The sequence below is a fragment of the Thermoascus crustaceus genome, assembly GCF_041956765.1.
Source record: "Thermoascus crustaceus strain CBS 181.67 unplaced genomic scaffold VTN00scaffold_4, whole genome shotgun sequence".
Taxonomy (NCBI): Eukaryota; Fungi; Ascomycota; class Eurotiomycetes; order Eurotiales; family Thermoascaceae; genus Thermoascus; species Thermoascus crustaceus.
The window spans coordinates 2,706,207-2,722,225 of NW_027192530.1; the positions used below are offsets into that span (position 1 = coordinate 2,706,207).

Here is a 16,019-nt window from a genome sequence, read left to right on the forward strand (position 1 = left end):
GTAGGAGGACAGGAGGACTGTAGAGGGATTGGTGACTTGAACCCGGTTCATACATTACATCTCCAGTAGTTGTTTTCCTAAGATTTGTTGTCCAGGTCCCCTCTTTCTATAACATGTAGTAAGCAATCTCTAGGTCTTTGGTCCTAAAGCTTGTTTCTCAAATCATGAAACGAACCGCTTTGTTCGCGATAGGTAGAGAAAAGGCTAAAGTCTTTATCATTGTCCTGACTTTCTGGAGAACTAGATCATTTCCAATATCCTACTAGTCTTGTTCTTTTTATTACTGCTTATTATTGCCTAAGATGTAATTGGCTCGAGCGTACATGATGCGTCAATGCAGATGTGAGGTTGCGACCGATTCTAAACGTCAGAAGCATGTCTTTAAAAGCTAATTTCATTTGCTGTATTTATGCGATATGTTTTGAGAGATTTATCGATACATCCTGGCATGCCCTTGACATTGTTGATCTGCATAGCAGTGGAACATCAAGAACTCGTGGGCGTTGGTATTTTGTCCCCCCAGTGATCATCAGCACGTTCGATGGGCTCAGTCTGGGCCGTGCGCGCGCTGCCAATCTGGGGATGAACCGCCGCAACCTTACGCAATACGGGAAAGCCCGGGAACTAAAGTTTTTTCAATTTTGCCCCAAAGCACTCACAATCTTTCCCTCCTCCCCTCGCGTTAGCAATTAACACCTTATTCTATATCATATAGTGGATTACGGGAAGGAAACTTGCCTGTTGTCTGGTGGGCTTGGAGAGCCGTGAGGGTTTAAGTTTGGTGTGCTGCGTTGGTGAGTACCTTTTTTTTTCCCTGATTCTCGTCTGTGTCAGCCCACTTAATTTTTGTCGAGTGGGCTGCTGAGAGATCGCTGTCCCTCCTCCAAGGTTCTCAGGCTGACAGGCGAATAGAACGATTGACAAGGTGTCCCGACGAACCTAGGTGTGTTTGGAAGGGTGAGTGATCACGGTTCATCCTAGGACCTTGGGGATTTTCGGTTCTGGTGCGCCTGGCGCAGCGTTGCAGCGTCGCTTTCGCTTTCTTTTCTCTTCTGCCTTTTTCGTCGTCGCGTCTTCTTGATACCCTCGATCTGCGAAGGACGGCCACCCCAGCTGGGCTGTGGATGATGCACGCCGACAGATCGCAAAATCCCCGATGCCTGGTCTCTACATGCTTCGATCCGCGATGATTCCCTTCGCGCCGAAGCGCATCGTCGCGGGGACGCCGGTCGCAAGGGTTGGGGTTGAATACTGACTGTCGCGATGTCCTTAGAATACAGACAAGATGTTGCTGTCTCGTCGTGCGTGCTACAAGTGTGGCAACATCGGCCACTATGCTGGTCAGTAGTTCTGGGATCTGTATATGGCCTGTTGAACCTCGATAGGCTGACTGAACCAGAGGTCTGCTCGTCCTCCGAGCGTCTCTGCTACAACTGTTCGTGATCCCCATGGTATCGTATTTTTGAGAGGAGTTGGCTGATATTTTCGCTATAGGCAAGCAACCTGGTATGTCGCATTGTGCATACGTTCCCGCTCTCTATGCGGTTTTTCTAATATACGGATAGGACATGAGTCCAACGGTTGCCCTCGTCCTCGTACCACCGAGAGTAAGCTTCCCTCGCTTTAGAATCGAAAGAGAGAACGGCGCGCTGACCGGTTTACTCAGCCAAGCAGTGCTACCACTGCCAGGGGCTAGGCCACGTCCAGGCCGACTGCCCTACCCTGCGTCTTAACGGTGGAGCGGCTAGCGGCCGTTGCTACAACTGCAACCAGCCCGGCCACCTTGCTGTACGTGGATCTCATTCCTCGTGTGTTGGAACAAAGGCTGATGCGTTCTTTTCCAGCGTAACTGCCCAACTCCGGCCGTTCAGGGAGCTGGCCGTGGCGTTGGCGCTCCTCGTGGGGGCTTCAACGCTGGTTTCCGCGGTGGATATGCTGGATACCCCAGGGCTGCCACCTGCTACAAGTGTGGAGGCCCCAACCACTTCGCTCGGGATTGCCAGGCTCAGGCCATGAAGTGCTATGCCTGCGGCAAGCTTGTGAGTACTTCCCATCTGATATGCGTGGACCTCAACTAACCCTGTATTCAGGGTCACATCTCTCGTGACTGCACTGCCCCCAACGGCGGTCCATTGAGCTCTGCCGGCAAGGTCTGCTACAAGTGTGCCCAGGCCGGTCACATCTCTCGGGATTGCCCGAACAACGAGGCGAACACAGCGCAGCCAGCAGTTGAGACGACTGCTGCTGCGACTGCCACCGCCACCGCCACCACTACTGCTGTTGAGAGCGCTACTGAGGTTCCTCCTGTTGCTCCGGCGGCCCAGACCACCGCTGTCGCTTAAGAGTCGGTTTTGGATTCTTATATCCCATTCCATCGGGGCCCTTTTACCATTCTTCCTTTTGTATTAGGTTTACCGACTCGGTCGATCATTAACCGGATTTTCGACATGTTTTTCTTTGCATATATTATGCCCCTGTTTCAGGTTCTCGGCACCGGCACTTGTTATGTATACGATGAGCAAAAGTTTCACGAAGTCCCAGGATCTCCTACGATTTGGATCCCCTGCATGGCTCAAGCCTCATGATTGGCGTCTATTATTCTACTACGGGTTAAAAATAAAAAAAATTAAAAGGTGCAACCGGAGAAGAAGAACGAAAAGGAGACGAGGCAAGACTGAGGGTTAATTGAGCGGAGGAGAGACATGGGTGGACTGAACCAAGCGAGCTGCTGTGTGGACTTGGGTTCACGATGTATGGATGGGATTGTCGGTGCTGAAATTTCGGGAAAAAAAATCTAAATATATGGCACCTGGCGCGGTGGCTATCTCTCATTTTTCTTTTGATAATTTTTCCTCCTATACTCATAAACTGGGAACCGAAAAATTTCAGCTCAAAAAAGTTTCGTTGAGGACGTGTTTTCTTTTCTTACTGGGTTAGGGTTCTTGTTTGAGTGGGATATGTTCGTACCTAATCGCTGTCAGCGCGGACTCCTGGGTTGTCGATTCCTCGACATGGTAGAAGCAAATAGCTTCTGCAGTAATTTCTTTCTGTCCCTCTGCATACCCAATCGAAGTTGCAAAGTTACCAAGGCTCCAGCATTGTAGCAACTCATCATATATGTTAGGAAGCAGAGGTCCTATATGACCTTGGGCCCCGTGACAGCTCGGAATCCGACGTCACCCAGTCCGCGAGACGCATGACTTCTCTTTTCCATAATATTCTTCCCCTAGAACCAACATCATCCTACCATCTTAGTCACCTATCTGCATTGACTAGAGTGCCATCATACTTGAGAGCAGCATGCCAGGCTCCAACGCTAGCGAGGAGTTCGATGGTGATGATGTAGGAGCTTCTTCTCTCCCTGCTGTTGGCAAGATCGTCCCGGGAGCATTCATTCTAACGCATCCATCTCTTGACTATACAGCAGAGTTTCATCGTCGATATTGATGCCATCCAAGCTCATGGTGCGGCCCTGCCATCTTGATCTCTCTTTCAATTTCCATCGTTACTGTTATACCTCTGGTGCCATTGGCTGATGAAAGCGAGATGGACTAGGCATCGGAGCGGCTGATATCACGAAACTGAAGGCAAATGGGTTCTACACAGTTGCTGTATATATCCTTCCTTCCCTTTTTGCCCGCATATCCTGCTGATTGTCTATTGATCTTAACTTGTCGTTTTGGACAATTAGTCCGTGCATGGCGCCACACGCAGGACGCTTCTGAAGATCAAGGGCTTCAGCGAAGTCAAGGTTGAGAAGATCAAGGATGCGATTCAGAAGTGCCAGGTATCTGTTTCTGGGACTGATGACGGTTTCGTTTGCTTTTCTGCTTATGCTATCTTTCTTTAGCCATCTGCATCCGGCTTCATCACTGCGATGGAGCTGGGTCATCAGCGTAAAAAGGTTGTCAAGATCTCTACCGGGAGCAAGCAGTTCGATTCCATCCTTGGAGGGTGAGCAGATCGCACGAGCACCTGAAGTAGGGACACCTATCTAATATACTCGATTTCATCTCCATATAGTGGCTTCCAGAGCATGAGCATCAGCGAAGTCTACGGTGAATTCCGCTGCGGAAAAACCCAGCTCTCCCACACCATGTCCGTCATAGCACAGCTTCCCAAGGACATGGGAGGCGCAGAGGGCAAAGTTGCCTACATCGACACGGAGGGAACCTTCAGGCCGGAGCGTATCGCTCAGATCGCAGAGCGCTTTGGCGTCGACCCGGACTCAGCTCAGGAGAATATTGCATACGCTCGCGCGCTCAACAGCGAGCATCAGCTTGAGCTGCTCAATACGCTTGCCAAGGAGTTCGCGGGTGGTGAGTATAGGCTGCTGATCATCGACAGCATCATGAACTGCTTCCGCGTGGATTACTGCGGCCGTGGAGAGCTCGCGGAGCGTCAGCAGAAGCTCAATCAGTTTTTGATGAAGCTGGCGCATATGGCTGAAGGTATGTTGCCCTTTTGAGTTCTGATGAAAGTCAATGGTTCTAATATTCCATCTGCAGAGTTCAATGTCTGTGTTCTTATGGTAGTAGCCCCGTCTGTATTCTTGCGGGGATCGTTCTCACTTATTCCACAGACGAACCAAGTCCAGAGCGACCCCGGCGCCAGCGCTCTCTTCGCCGGTGCTGATGGCCGTAAACCTGTCGGTGGACATATCCTTGCTCACGCTTCCACGACTCGAGTCCTGCTTCGCAAGGGTCGAGGTGAGGAGCGCGTGGCAAAGATTCAGGACTCTCCAGGTTAGCCTATACTTAACTGGTTCGTAGAATATTACCTCTGATTCTTTCTACAGACTGTCCGGAGCGTGAGGCGACATACGTGATCACGAACGGCGGCATCAACGACCCCGACAAGGTGTAAAAAGTACAAACGGGAGCGATTTTTAACGGTAAAAGGCGCTTGAAGGAGAAAAATAACAGTTATTTGCGACTGGATTATTTGTAGGACGGAGAATTAGCTATATTTGTTGTTTGATATGGTTCTAGATGGTGTAGATCTGCGACCGAGGCAGAATTAGCCTACCTCCGACCTATCAAAGTTCGCGTAAAATTTCCCGCCCGCAGGAAGTTTTGAGCTCCGCGCATCAATGACTTAGTGACTTTTCGACGCAAACACTTCTCGCAGGTAGCTTTGACCAGCTACCATTTTCGCACCCCCATCAAAATGCCGAAAGGACCTCTTGAAATAGCAGGGTACACTGTCCTGCCCCTGCAGCTTCCACCAGTCCGCTCTTTTCCCAAACCAGCGACGCATTATCTCTACCTCCACCCTCACGAACCTCGAATTCCGGACCCGGACTCCTCTCGCTCCCTCTTCCTCGTCAATGTCCCCATAGACACTACGGAAACTCACCTCCGACACTTGTTCGGCACTCAGCTGTCTGCGGGTCGAGTGGAACGAGTCGACTTCGAAGGCGTACCGACCAAGAAACGCGACATCGCCGTCGTCCAAGGAAGCCTCAGCAACAGCAAGAAGAGAAAACGAGTCACTGCTGATGAGCTACAGACACAGCTGGAAAACACAAAGCTCCCATCCACATGGGACAGACAGCTGCAGAAGAGCGGCGCGCACGCCATCGTCGTCTTTGCCGACAAGCCCAGCATGGAAGCGAGCCTGAAAGCCGCCCGAAAGGCCTCGAAGGACGGTACCAAGATCGTCTGGGGCGATGGAATCGAGGACCGACTGCCCCCTCTGGGCGTGGAGCGATACCGCGCCCACGACCGTCTCCGCTACCCTCCACGCGCTGACCTCCTCCGCGCCGTGAACGATTACATGACCGTCTTCCATCAGGCCGAGGAGGCGCGCGCGCGCGAAGCCGCCCGCAAGGTGCAGGAGCCCGACGAGGACGGATTCATCACGGTCACGCGCGGACCGAAGAACAACAGCGTCGCGCGCGAGGAGGAGATCAAGGAGCTGGTGGAGAAGCAGAAGAAGCAGACGGAGGGTCTGGAGGACTTCTACCGATTCCAGACGCGTGAGAAGAGGAAGGAGAGGCAGAATGAGCTGCTGAAGAAGTTCGAGGAGGATAAGAAGAAGTTGGAGGAGATGAAGAGGCGGAAGGGGAAGATTTTGGTAAGTTGCATGTCCTCTTTTTCGCGCTATTTTTGCCTTGATGGGCTAGAAGGCTCTCTGGTATAAGAATTTTGAAACTGACTTTGTTTTTTCTCGCAGCCCGAGTAAACCAGGAACAAAAAAGTGTTTCAAAAGTCATGTCTTATTTAGCGAGGCGTTACGGGGGTCTTCTTTTTACGATTGCATCTATTCAGGTATTCAGCAAAATGCATTTATGTAAGTACATCGACTTGTTTCAGCCATCTCGTAACGTTCCCTTTTTATCCCTTGATGAATCCGCTGGGGCCAGAGTAGCAACGCCCAGAAACCTCTGGTGCGATGCTATGACTAAAACCACCAGCTTATCAAATCTTCTCACCATATCTGATGGAGATGAATCTTTCCTTCTAATGTGTTCTGAAATGTCTTTCTTCCATGGGCAGTCGCTTATTGATTCTGGTCTTCTAGGTTGTCCACGAGGCATTTTGTCGAAGCACTTGTACATGCATACTTGCGGGTTGGGTAGAAAAAAGTGTGACTGGGCGGTACGAGCTCTATTCTGAACTTCTTGATGCTAGACATTGGGCGTTTAGCCCCATTTTGAAGATATATCACCCATAGCCAGGATGCGTAACTTGGAATAGTAATAGGTTTGCGTCTCTATTGCATGTGCTGTACATACTTCCGTCCACATCTGGTGGAATGTATCATGTGTCCAGCACTATACCAATACAGTGGTAGTAAGCAGCATACTGTCCTGATAGTAAAGATAGTAAAAGACTCGCCTTCCCAGAATACTCCTAGCGACGTCTACAATTGCAACGTTTCCGTCCAGCTTGGAGATTTTTCTGGTGTTTTCTATAGTCTTTATCCATTATGTCGTCAGAAATTCGTAGATCAAGGAATAATCTTTCCATTCCATTCTGCACGGACTCAATAAATAATGTTTGTCCAGCCGACCTTATATCAGACAGGAGGGGTTTAAGTCGCACAGGCCGTATGGTAGCAACTGTAGGCGAAGTCTTGGCATATGACATATTTCCGGGGTTCAGGACCTCCTCTCATGTTCGCGTTGTCGCTGCGTCTTGAGCGTATGCACAAACGAACGATGAAATATTTACTCTGAGCCACTTCTACGTGTCTTTCGAAGAGATTCAGTTGAAGATTTCCTATAATTCAGCGATTTTTTACGATTGATTGATCCCATTGCTGCGGGGTTGAAGTCGAGGACGGCAGTGTCGCCAGATGCGAAAAGAAACGTATAGGAATTTTTAATTGCTGTTGTTTTATCATTGCGTGTTTAATTGTATACCTGCGTTGTTGCTTTGTATTTTGAATTACTGTTTCTTTCGATCAAAGAATTGCTCTCCACTTGATCTATTACCCTCCACAATGGCATCTACCCCATCCGATGGCCCTGTTGATGGAGGGGCACCTGGAGGTTTCCTCCAGCCATCTCTCCCATCTCCAGCCCCTTCTTCTACCTGGTCAACTTCCACCGCTACGCCATCAATTCTCCCGCGTCAGCGGACCCATCCGCTGAGGCCGGGCTCGATGAAAGAGACAACGCTCATCAATCACATCGACAAGAGCATCCTCAAGGTGAACCGTCGGCATGCGAAGAAATTCGGTAGCCGTCTGGGTACCCAGGATCAGTTGGAGGCTGAGACCGAACGGGGATATGAAAGCTTCAAGGAGGTCGTCAAGGATATCGAGAGCATCGTTGATGTGGTCTGGGTTAGCGGAACTCGTATGTCGTTTTCTCTTCCAATTTTAAACAACATGAGAACATGGGAAATGTGGCTGACACCCCTCATACAGCGTCCCTTCAGATACCATATCTGATCTCTCTGGCTGTACTTGTCAACTCGTTTCTCCCTGATTATCCGTTCACACCGCGCTCCACGTTTCGTCTGGTCAAGAAGCTCGATGCTATATTCGCGTCTCTTCTGACGGGCGAGGACGTGGAGACTGGAGCCCCTCTCTCCGGGTTCGAGAATAGACGGCAAGTCGTCTCCACGACGGAGAAAGTCCGGATCAAGAGCATCGCGGAGATGTGTCGGGTTGCCGTCGTCGAAGCGAGAGATCGGGAAGACAGCAAGGTCACCGAAGCGGAAGACGACGAGATGGACACGGACAGTGCCGCCGAGGACGATTCGGGTGATGTTTACGGTACTGATGAGTATGCGGAGCCCGCGGGGAGGTGGGAGATGGAGGCTGCCAGGGTGTATGAGAGGACGATCCAGTTGTTGGGTGACGAGCTTGGGAAGCAGGGGGAGTTGTGATCGTTGCTTTTCTATAGATGAAGGCGCGGTCTATGTTTTACGAGGGTGCGTGCTGTTCATAACTATGATTATTTCCGATATCTGGATGATAGGCCCCGTTTCTCGAAACTAGGAGGATTTGGACGTCTCCTGGTCGGAGCGGGCACAAATGATCCCGAAGAATGGCGTCATGTTTGAACCTCTTACCTTGATGTCGTTGAAGCGAAACCCTTTCACCTTCAGAGTTCCATCCCTCCAGGAACAAAGTGGACATTCGATGTTTCTTTCTTTTACACAGGATCACTTATCATTAAGCGCCATGAGTTTACCTTTATTATAGGGTGCGTCTATAGGAAACAGGGGTTTTGGAGACAGAAAACCTGTCCAACATGGTTCGTGTACCTTGTCCACAGGATCACGATGATGATTCAAGGGCCCAAAAGGCGAGCAGATTTTTTATTGTTCTTCGAGGCAATTCGATGTTGGGCCCAGGCGCATGTTCAGCTGTAATAGATACATTATCTATTCCTTTTTGGCATTTACCTCTTGATAAAGCCATGTGCTTGACCGGACTGGCATTTTCTACGGTACTGACATGAGCTCTAGGTTTCATACTATATATCTCTTTATCAAGCAATTCGTTTCGATTCCACAATACGGTTCGCTGTCGATCCGGCATGGAATAGGACATCACACTTCGGAGCTCTGAGCTGGCAAGCCCCGCGTGGAGCGATAAGCAAAAAAACAGACAAATAACATTACCTCAAGGCTATCTCTTGAGAATTCAAAGGCTTCACTACTTTTGAAGTCCACCGTTAACCTCATGACGATCGCTTAAAGCCCCGCGCTAGCAGCGGAACTCTGAATCCATTACAGCAGCACTCTGATTCAGCCGCCGCAAACGTCTGCCAGTACAACAGCCAAGAACTCTATCTTAGACGATAAATTTACCTTCTCGAGAATATCCTCTCCCTGGCAATCATTCAGTATTTTAATACGGAGATTGCCATATTTTCTGAACAATCTGCCGTTTAGATCTTTTGCGGGGACCTTCGCTACGCGTGGCCAAGATGCAACAGTGTCGATCCTATCCCTCAGCTGGTCGCTGGTGTTGACCCAATCCCGGGAGACACTGTGGACAGGTGGTATCGACTATCGTCGACAAGGGCCCGCGATAACACTTACACATAGCAATTCGCTGCCGATAGCCACTTCACAGTTCCCTTTTAAGCTGTGACAGTTGGCTGGGATCGAGGGGAGAGGCCGATTACAGCCCCAGGTGGGCGTTGGGAACATAGAAAAAAAGAGAGCTAGTCTCCGATCGAGCTACAAGCTACATTCTCTGTTGCCATATAAGATGAGCAAGAATGGCCTTAGAATGGCTTGTCATCAACGCAGGTCTGAGTCTTCCAGAGGGTTTCCTTGCTTATCTGCCGTCACTTGATTATCTTCACGATGTTCAGGCTTCGGCATCCTCACTTTCTGCCTACATTTCCCCCGCGGTCAAGGCTTCGCTGTTCATTCTAGGCGTTGTTGCCTCCCTCATCAATGCCAGCGTTATCCCTTCCAGCTTGGGAGGCCCCGGCAACGCCGTGCTGGAGGTTCAAGCTCATCGTGGTGGTTTGGGCCACAGGACTGAGAATTCACTCTGGGTGAGTCTCATTTTTCTAACTAATGGCGGGGTAGTTGAGTGCGTTTACTGACGTTGACCCACAGGCATTTGCACATGCGATGGTTGGTCTCCTTTCTATAAAAATGATATTCCACCTGCCATGCCATTTATTGATTATGACGGGCAGGAAATGGGTGTGAGTATCCTGGAAATGGATACTGTTTTCACCAAGGATGGTGTCCCAGTCGTCTGGCATGATGTGAGTGCATCCCCGCGCAAAATATTTCATACAAACGCCAATAATTCTGTAGCATGACATCAGTCCTGAGAAATGTCGGGGAGACTTTGTCGGCGCTTACATTGCGAACTTGACCCTTGCGGAAGTCAAATCCCTGAGCTGCGATGGGCAGCTCGCTGAACACCCACAGGCAAAAAGTACCCACTCCAGGCTTCCCGTCTTCTAGAAATCCGTTAATGCAATGTTTATAGTCTACCAAGACGCCCGTATTCCAACTCTTGAGGAGGTCCTGGATCTTATCGAATGTTACGATAATAAGATGGTCACGATCAATCTGGAAACCAAGTTGGACCCCTTGGCGCCGAACGAAACTCTACCTGTGGAGAAGTACATCGATGACATCGTGCCTTTGCTGGAAAGACGTGGCTTTGCCTCCCGCACCACCATCCAGTCCTTTGACTGGCGGACTTTGATTGGGATCAAGAAGAAATTCCCCAAGACCGTGATTGTTGCCTTGGTGGAACTCGAAACCCTTATGTCTATTAACGGTGAATATCCATGGCTGGGAGGTCTCAATCTTGCCGATTTCAACGACAACTGGATTGCGGCAGCTGCATCGATTGGTGCGGAGATTGTGAGTCCAGGTCACGGCTTTCCATGGACCGATACCATCCACACACCTGGCTATGAGCCCTTTGTGAACGAAGACATGGTGAAGCGCGCTCACGAGTACAACATGAGGATCATCCCCTGGACTGCTGACGACGAAGCCACCATTGCCAAGTTGATTGATGACGGCGTGGACGGCATCATGAGCAACTATCCTCAGCGGGTCATGTGGGTGGGCAGAGAGAAGAACCGCTACGTTCCTCGTGTAGGAACGAAGCATCGGCCGCACTGCCTGGTTAACGCGTGAATTTGATGTAGTCCTGCATTTCGATTTTGCAGGCTACGGAGGGTTTTTTTTGATTAAGGTTGGGAATAACCTGTATAGATTCCTTTGTCCCATTGCTCTGCATATTTTCCTTGTTGTGGACCTTTGGATGATACCATGGTCGAAATCCCTTTTACTTGGTTTTGTATCTATCGTTGGTGGATGCTAGCAGTTGCTTTATTTTGTCTTCTTTGCTCTTCTGATGATGTTCAATAGTTGCCCTGTCAAAATTCCCATGTGTCAGTCCTTCAAGCTTTAGTTAATGTTCATGCTCATGCCACTTTTCAAAATCCAAAAAGACAGTACATTTGGCAAATGCCATATCTTATCCATATATTTCTTGGTTCTGTTCGCATACATACTGGCGATATATGTGTGTCCATAACCTGCATGTTTGCTTTTGATATTAGGAGGTAGGTAGTTAGGGCTCGCTCTCGGGCTTCAGAGCCCTCCAGCACGCTAAAAGCGCGGGAAGCTGTCCCTCGCAGGGCTTGCCTTCGCTCACCGCGCTTCCAACCGTCCCTGCCCGCCCAGTGTAGCAGACATCCAGGACAGTCATAAAAAGGAGCAGATCCTTCAGAGAGCTGGGGCTCGTCTGTATGTCTCATCAATCTTCCATCCCCAAACAAGACCCCGCTAATACAAGTTCCAGTATCTGTTGAGTGCCAACAAGCCGCGGAATTGAATCTCCTGTGTTTGCTAAAACACGTATCACAATGCCTGAGTCTGCACCAGCCGATACGGCGCCCGAACAACCTCGCGTGTTCCTGCTTTCTCTCGCTCAAACATCTTGGTATGATGAAATGTATGAGCGCCTAATCGACAAACTATCTGTCCATGCAAGACTCCAACGGGCCTCCAAACCCGCTGGCGCCATCAAGTACCTTTCATCCAATAACCCCACGACCATCCTGGTTACAGACCCGGGCTTAACAGAGGCCAAACACTCTGCCGTCCTCGACAAGCTCCTCTAATACGTCCGAGGCGGAGGGACCGTCATCTTCTGCTGCCAATTCAGCAGCTTCATCACCCCGGATGATTTCGACCGCTTCTTCCGTACGAAGCTTGACCTGCCCTGGGAATTCGGCGACTACCACCGCACCACTGTCTACCTCAACCTCCAAACTCCACCTCCACGGCGCGTACAGCCAGAAGGCCGTGCATCTGAAGAACGTGGAGCCCACTGCGGCGTTGTATCTGCCCTTGCGGGATTCGACGACCGAATCTCATGTCTTTCCCCGCTGCGCCGGGGATCGCGAGCAGACGCCCGTCGCGTTTACGGCTTTCGACCAGGGCTGGGTGGGGTATGTCGGAGATGTGAATACGGAAGAGGGTTCCGACGAAGTCATCCTGGCAATGTGCGGCCTTTAATGGTTGCTGGCAGCACTCGTGCAGGGAAATGATGCCGTTCTGGCACTGTGGCGATGTCTTTCGATGCAGCACGTTTACCAAATTCGCAATAAGGTAATACCTTCTGTGAGTTATGATAATCTTTCGCATATACGCCTTGCTAATCTGGCCATTGATGACAGTATCAATTGTAGAGTATCTGGCTAAGCTCCTGGATGCGCTACAAACCAGGTTATATCTCTTCTAGGGTTCTTCATCAAATAGCTCCTCGCGGGTCTTTCGGAATGCTTCGGGAATTTAAAGGAGCAAATCATGATTTCTGTTTGACTCATGCTAGCTAGTGTTACAGGCTGCGCGTGGTATTTTCATTTCTTTTTCTCAGGCTTCCTCATTGATACCTATCGAATCACGCTTGAGGCATTTGTCCCTCCGCAGTGCTGGGGTCTATAGAAATATCTCTATTTCCTTGGTTTAGACATACCTGCAATAATGCCTGTTCCATTAATGGCTCGAACTGAATGGGCAGCTTTTTTTCTGTACTTTTTATGAACGTCTTCAGGTATAAATTGATGAAAGTTGCAATATATCTTTATTACTCAAAACGCGAGAACTACAAGACGTCGTTTATGATTGCAAGTATAGAGTATTACTGCATATACCTACATACTACACATGATATAGTAGTCTAAGATAACATAATTTTTAAAGAGAGCCTCTTATGTCCGCAAATACGAATAATTCGACTCTCCTGGGATATATTTCCCAAGCAAACAAAGATAGTAGGAACGATACACCAGAAATAGCCGCCAGAAACTGGTTTTGTTCACTATAGCACTCTAAAAACGCTATCCTGACAGCATTCTGTTGACTAGGAGTCAATTTTTCGATAGCAGAGAGCGAGTTGGAAATCGCACGCAGCTACGACGGAATGATCGAGGATTCCAGCTGGTGCCGAAAATGGTTATTGGGGATGGTTGAATCTAAAGATCCCTCAGTCAGGTATGTCTGTTACAGTTAGGAGGGACTCCGTTCCAGATTGCTTGAGATATCGTCCCACTGAGGACACGCACCTGGGTGAGTGCGCCCATGGCTATGGCTACGCCTTGCTATTGAAGGAGGTGATGACATTGAAATCCTGTAAAAGGGTTTGTGGCGGCTGTCTTTTGACCAAAAATGTCACCGAACTTGGCGTAGGTAACGATGGATAATCCAGTCTTTATAGCTGCAATATGTATGGATGCTAATTTGCAGGGATGTATGCCATGTTCATCTATGTAGGTACCTACCGGTATACGTGAGAGATACGACAGTGACAATCCAGTCTTTCAACTCAGGTCGAAGTCATCGAGGGCGTTTGTGATGGATCCCAGTGTCGTACTGACTATTGTCGTTTCTTTCTATGGTTGAGAGGAAGTGGCTCACCTATAGTTCTGCTCGTAGTTTCAGATCATGGCGTTCAATTTATATTTTAGGTGTCAGATTAGATGCCAGGCTGGAATAAAATCAAGGCCCGGCTGACCCAACGGTCGACACATGCAGTCCCCAGCTCTCATGTACTGTACGTGGGACATGGTTACTCAGTGGTTTGCTCCGGTTCTCCATCTCTGGCCACGATGCCGTCGACTTCGACTCTCGAGAGTTGATGACCACCTTGTGCAGCGTTAGAGGGCTAGCTCGCAGGCCGCTATTCAGTCATCATAGTGTCGGTTCCCTTCCCACGGATGAACCTGCCCAGTTCGGAGAAATGCCACGACGAAGCTCGCAGACAGATGATGGGCATTGTCGAGATACGCACTGATATTGCCATGCATGTACATGGTGATTTTAGTTCCTACGTAAGCACTACTGAAGGAACGGGACGAAGCCGCCCTTAGGTAGACAAGGGCAAGGATGCATGAGTCTAGGCATCCATGCCTGCTGTATAGTATGTGAAACATGACGACGGGCCGGGGCTGAAATGCATATATATGCCTAGTAGAGCCTAAATAGAGAGAGCCATGTACTGTATTGTGTGTGCAGTGCAGAAGGTTAGGTACCTACCTACATACATACATGGTTGATAAGCATAGGTCTTGTTCTACATGATCAGTCTTGCTTGCTTTTTTCTCTGTATGTATATGTTAGGTAGAAGATACGCATTCAGGGCCACGATGCGACGCAAGAGAATCTTCAAATCTTCGAGGTAAAAAAGACAACACAGCTAGTTCATCTATTCATAGATACCGGTATTTACTTCCTACAATCCCTGATTTCATCCATCATGGTGGAATAGGTAGAAATCTTATATCAACTTTCCAAGACACACATCCTCCGAGTGCAAAGGGCTCGTGGGTTTGTACTGTACTCTATCTTTGATTTAGCATCATGTTGTTGGCGGAGCAAGTCACTGATGTAGAGAAATTCCGCTTTTAGAAAAATAGATACTTCTGATAGCATGTATAGGCAGCTTTATTCTTCAAGAATACAATTGGGGGAAAGGAATCTCAACAAGATTATCTGTCTTCATTTTCTGCTTTCTTGTTCCTGAGTCAAATCCATCGCCGTTAAGTGGCGAGTGACTTCTACTTCACTCGAGGGTATATATAGACTTATAAATCGTAAAATAGCTCTGCTAAAAGATAATAATATATATTAAAAGATCAATGCAATGCTGCCGTGGATATCCCGAGAGGTTTGCTGCTTTATTAGGCAGTATGCGCACTGATGGTTTATATTTAGTCGTAGAGATTTATCTATTCCGTTGAATTATATATACATAGTAGTCCACTATCGATTTTGATTATTCAGTATCCAGAAATGAGAACGACCTCGTTCAAAAAACATACTGTTAGCATATTAGCTATGAAGAACGGATCATTAGGTATGCCCATGCCATGTCATGCTAAATTTATAAAGCACAGCCGGCCGAGCCTGAGCCTGAGCCTGGGCCGCGCAGGGACTTACTCTTGATCAGATCTGAACGGGAGAAGCAAGTGCAGAAAAGAAAAAAAAATCGGCCAAGAAAAAAAATATTTTTTTCCCCTTGCCTTGCCTTGATCAGTTCTCGTGTGCCCGTCCATGATAGAATTTTTTTTGTCTGACTGTCTACATCACATTCTTTCATCTCGCGTCGCAACGCGTCGAGTCGCGTCCGTAAAATTGGAAGAGTTCGGCAGAACGGCCGCGACTCGCCCCGGTCGGGTCAGGTCGGTCATCTGGCCGATTGGATTGGGACAGGCTTTTTTATTATTCCGGAATCAGCCAAAAAAAAATCTCTTCAATGATTCTCGACCCGTCCGTTGCGTGCCTGGCTAGACTAGATACGTAGACGCCCTAGCGTTAAGATCGTCTTCGGCAGGGAACGTCACGCTTCTTGGCAATTAGAGGGATAAAATTTTTTCTTTTCTCTCTTCTCTGTCTACTTTTTTTTGTGTGGTTCGCGTCGCGACGGGATTGAAAGTGGACACTACTGGGCTAGGCTAGCTCAGGCTGCTCAACTCAGCCTGACCGTCGATCCGAACTTCGGATGCGGCGTTTCCTTTTTAAAAGCTTGGATTGGGTGGGCCGTTATATGGATTTGACAAG

At 48.9% G+C, this 16,019-nt stretch overlaps 6 protein-coding genes across 6 annotated transcripts; all 6 read left to right on the plus strand.

Annotated features, from left to right (window-relative positions):
• Nucleotides 1-1,156: 1,156 nt before the first annotated feature.
• VTN00DRAFT_7503 (uncharacterized protein) lies at nucleotides 1,157-2,342 on the plus strand (the record flags this gene model as incomplete). Its single annotated transcript, XM_069434254.1, has 8 exons — nucleotides 1,157-1,237; nucleotides 1,274-1,340; nucleotides 1,400-1,435; nucleotides 1,495-1,506; nucleotides 1,566-1,607; nucleotides 1,667-1,788; nucleotides 1,845-2,039; nucleotides 2,091-2,342. 8 exons carry the CDS (start codon nucleotides 1,157-1,159, stop codon nucleotides 2,340-2,342), a joined length of 807 nt encoding a protein of 268 aa, XP_069287553.1.
• A 958-nt stretch (nucleotides 2,343-3,300) lies between these two features.
• On the plus strand, nucleotides 3,301-4,866 carry VTN00DRAFT_7504 (uncharacterized protein; the record flags this gene model as incomplete). The annotated part of the gene is made up of 9 exons (XM_069434255.1): nucleotides 3,301-3,342; nucleotides 3,425-3,464; nucleotides 3,556-3,611; nucleotides 3,692-3,787; nucleotides 3,851-3,954; nucleotides 4,024-4,451; nucleotides 4,509-4,516; nucleotides 4,583-4,745; nucleotides 4,799-4,866. 9 exons carry the CDS (start codon nucleotides 3,301-3,303, stop codon nucleotides 4,864-4,866), a joined length of 1,005 nt encoding a protein of 334 aa, XP_069287554.1.
• Nucleotides 4,867-5,169: 303 nt separating this feature from the next.
• VTN00DRAFT_7505 (uncharacterized protein) lies at nucleotides 5,170-6,186 on the plus strand (the record flags this gene model as incomplete). Its single annotated transcript, XM_069434256.1, has 2 exons — nucleotides 5,170-6,078; nucleotides 6,178-6,186. The coding sequence occupies 2 exons, from the start codon at nucleotides 5,170-5,172 to the stop codon at nucleotides 6,184-6,186; spliced, it is 918 nt and encodes a 305-aa protein (XP_069287555.1).
• Nucleotides 6,187-7,449: 1,263 nt separating this feature from the next.
• On the plus strand, nucleotides 7,450-8,342 carry VTN00DRAFT_7506 (uncharacterized protein; the record flags this gene model as incomplete). The annotated part of the gene is made up of 2 exons (XM_069434257.1): nucleotides 7,450-7,807; nucleotides 7,879-8,342. 2 exons carry the CDS (start codon nucleotides 7,450-7,452, stop codon nucleotides 8,340-8,342), a joined length of 822 nt encoding a protein of 273 aa, XP_069287556.1.
• A 1,346-nt stretch (nucleotides 8,343-9,688) lies between these two features.
• VTN00DRAFT_7507 (uncharacterized protein) lies at nucleotides 9,689-11,087 on the plus strand (the record flags this gene model as incomplete). Its single annotated transcript, XM_069434258.1, has 5 exons — nucleotides 9,689-9,973; nucleotides 10,038-10,055; nucleotides 10,121-10,192; nucleotides 10,245-10,368; nucleotides 10,423-11,087. The coding sequence occupies 5 exons, from the start codon at nucleotides 9,689-9,691 to the stop codon at nucleotides 11,085-11,087; spliced, it is 1,164 nt and encodes a 387-aa protein (XP_069287557.1).
• Nucleotides 11,088-11,821: 734 nt separating this feature from the next.
• VTN00DRAFT_7508 (uncharacterized protein) lies at nucleotides 11,822-12,476 on the plus strand (the record flags this gene model as incomplete). Its single annotated transcript, XM_069434259.1, has 2 exons — nucleotides 11,822-12,019; nucleotides 12,090-12,476. 2 exons carry the CDS (start codon nucleotides 11,822-11,824, stop codon nucleotides 12,474-12,476), a joined length of 585 nt encoding a protein of 194 aa, XP_069287558.1.
• Nucleotides 12,477-16,019: the final 3,543 nt, after the last annotated feature.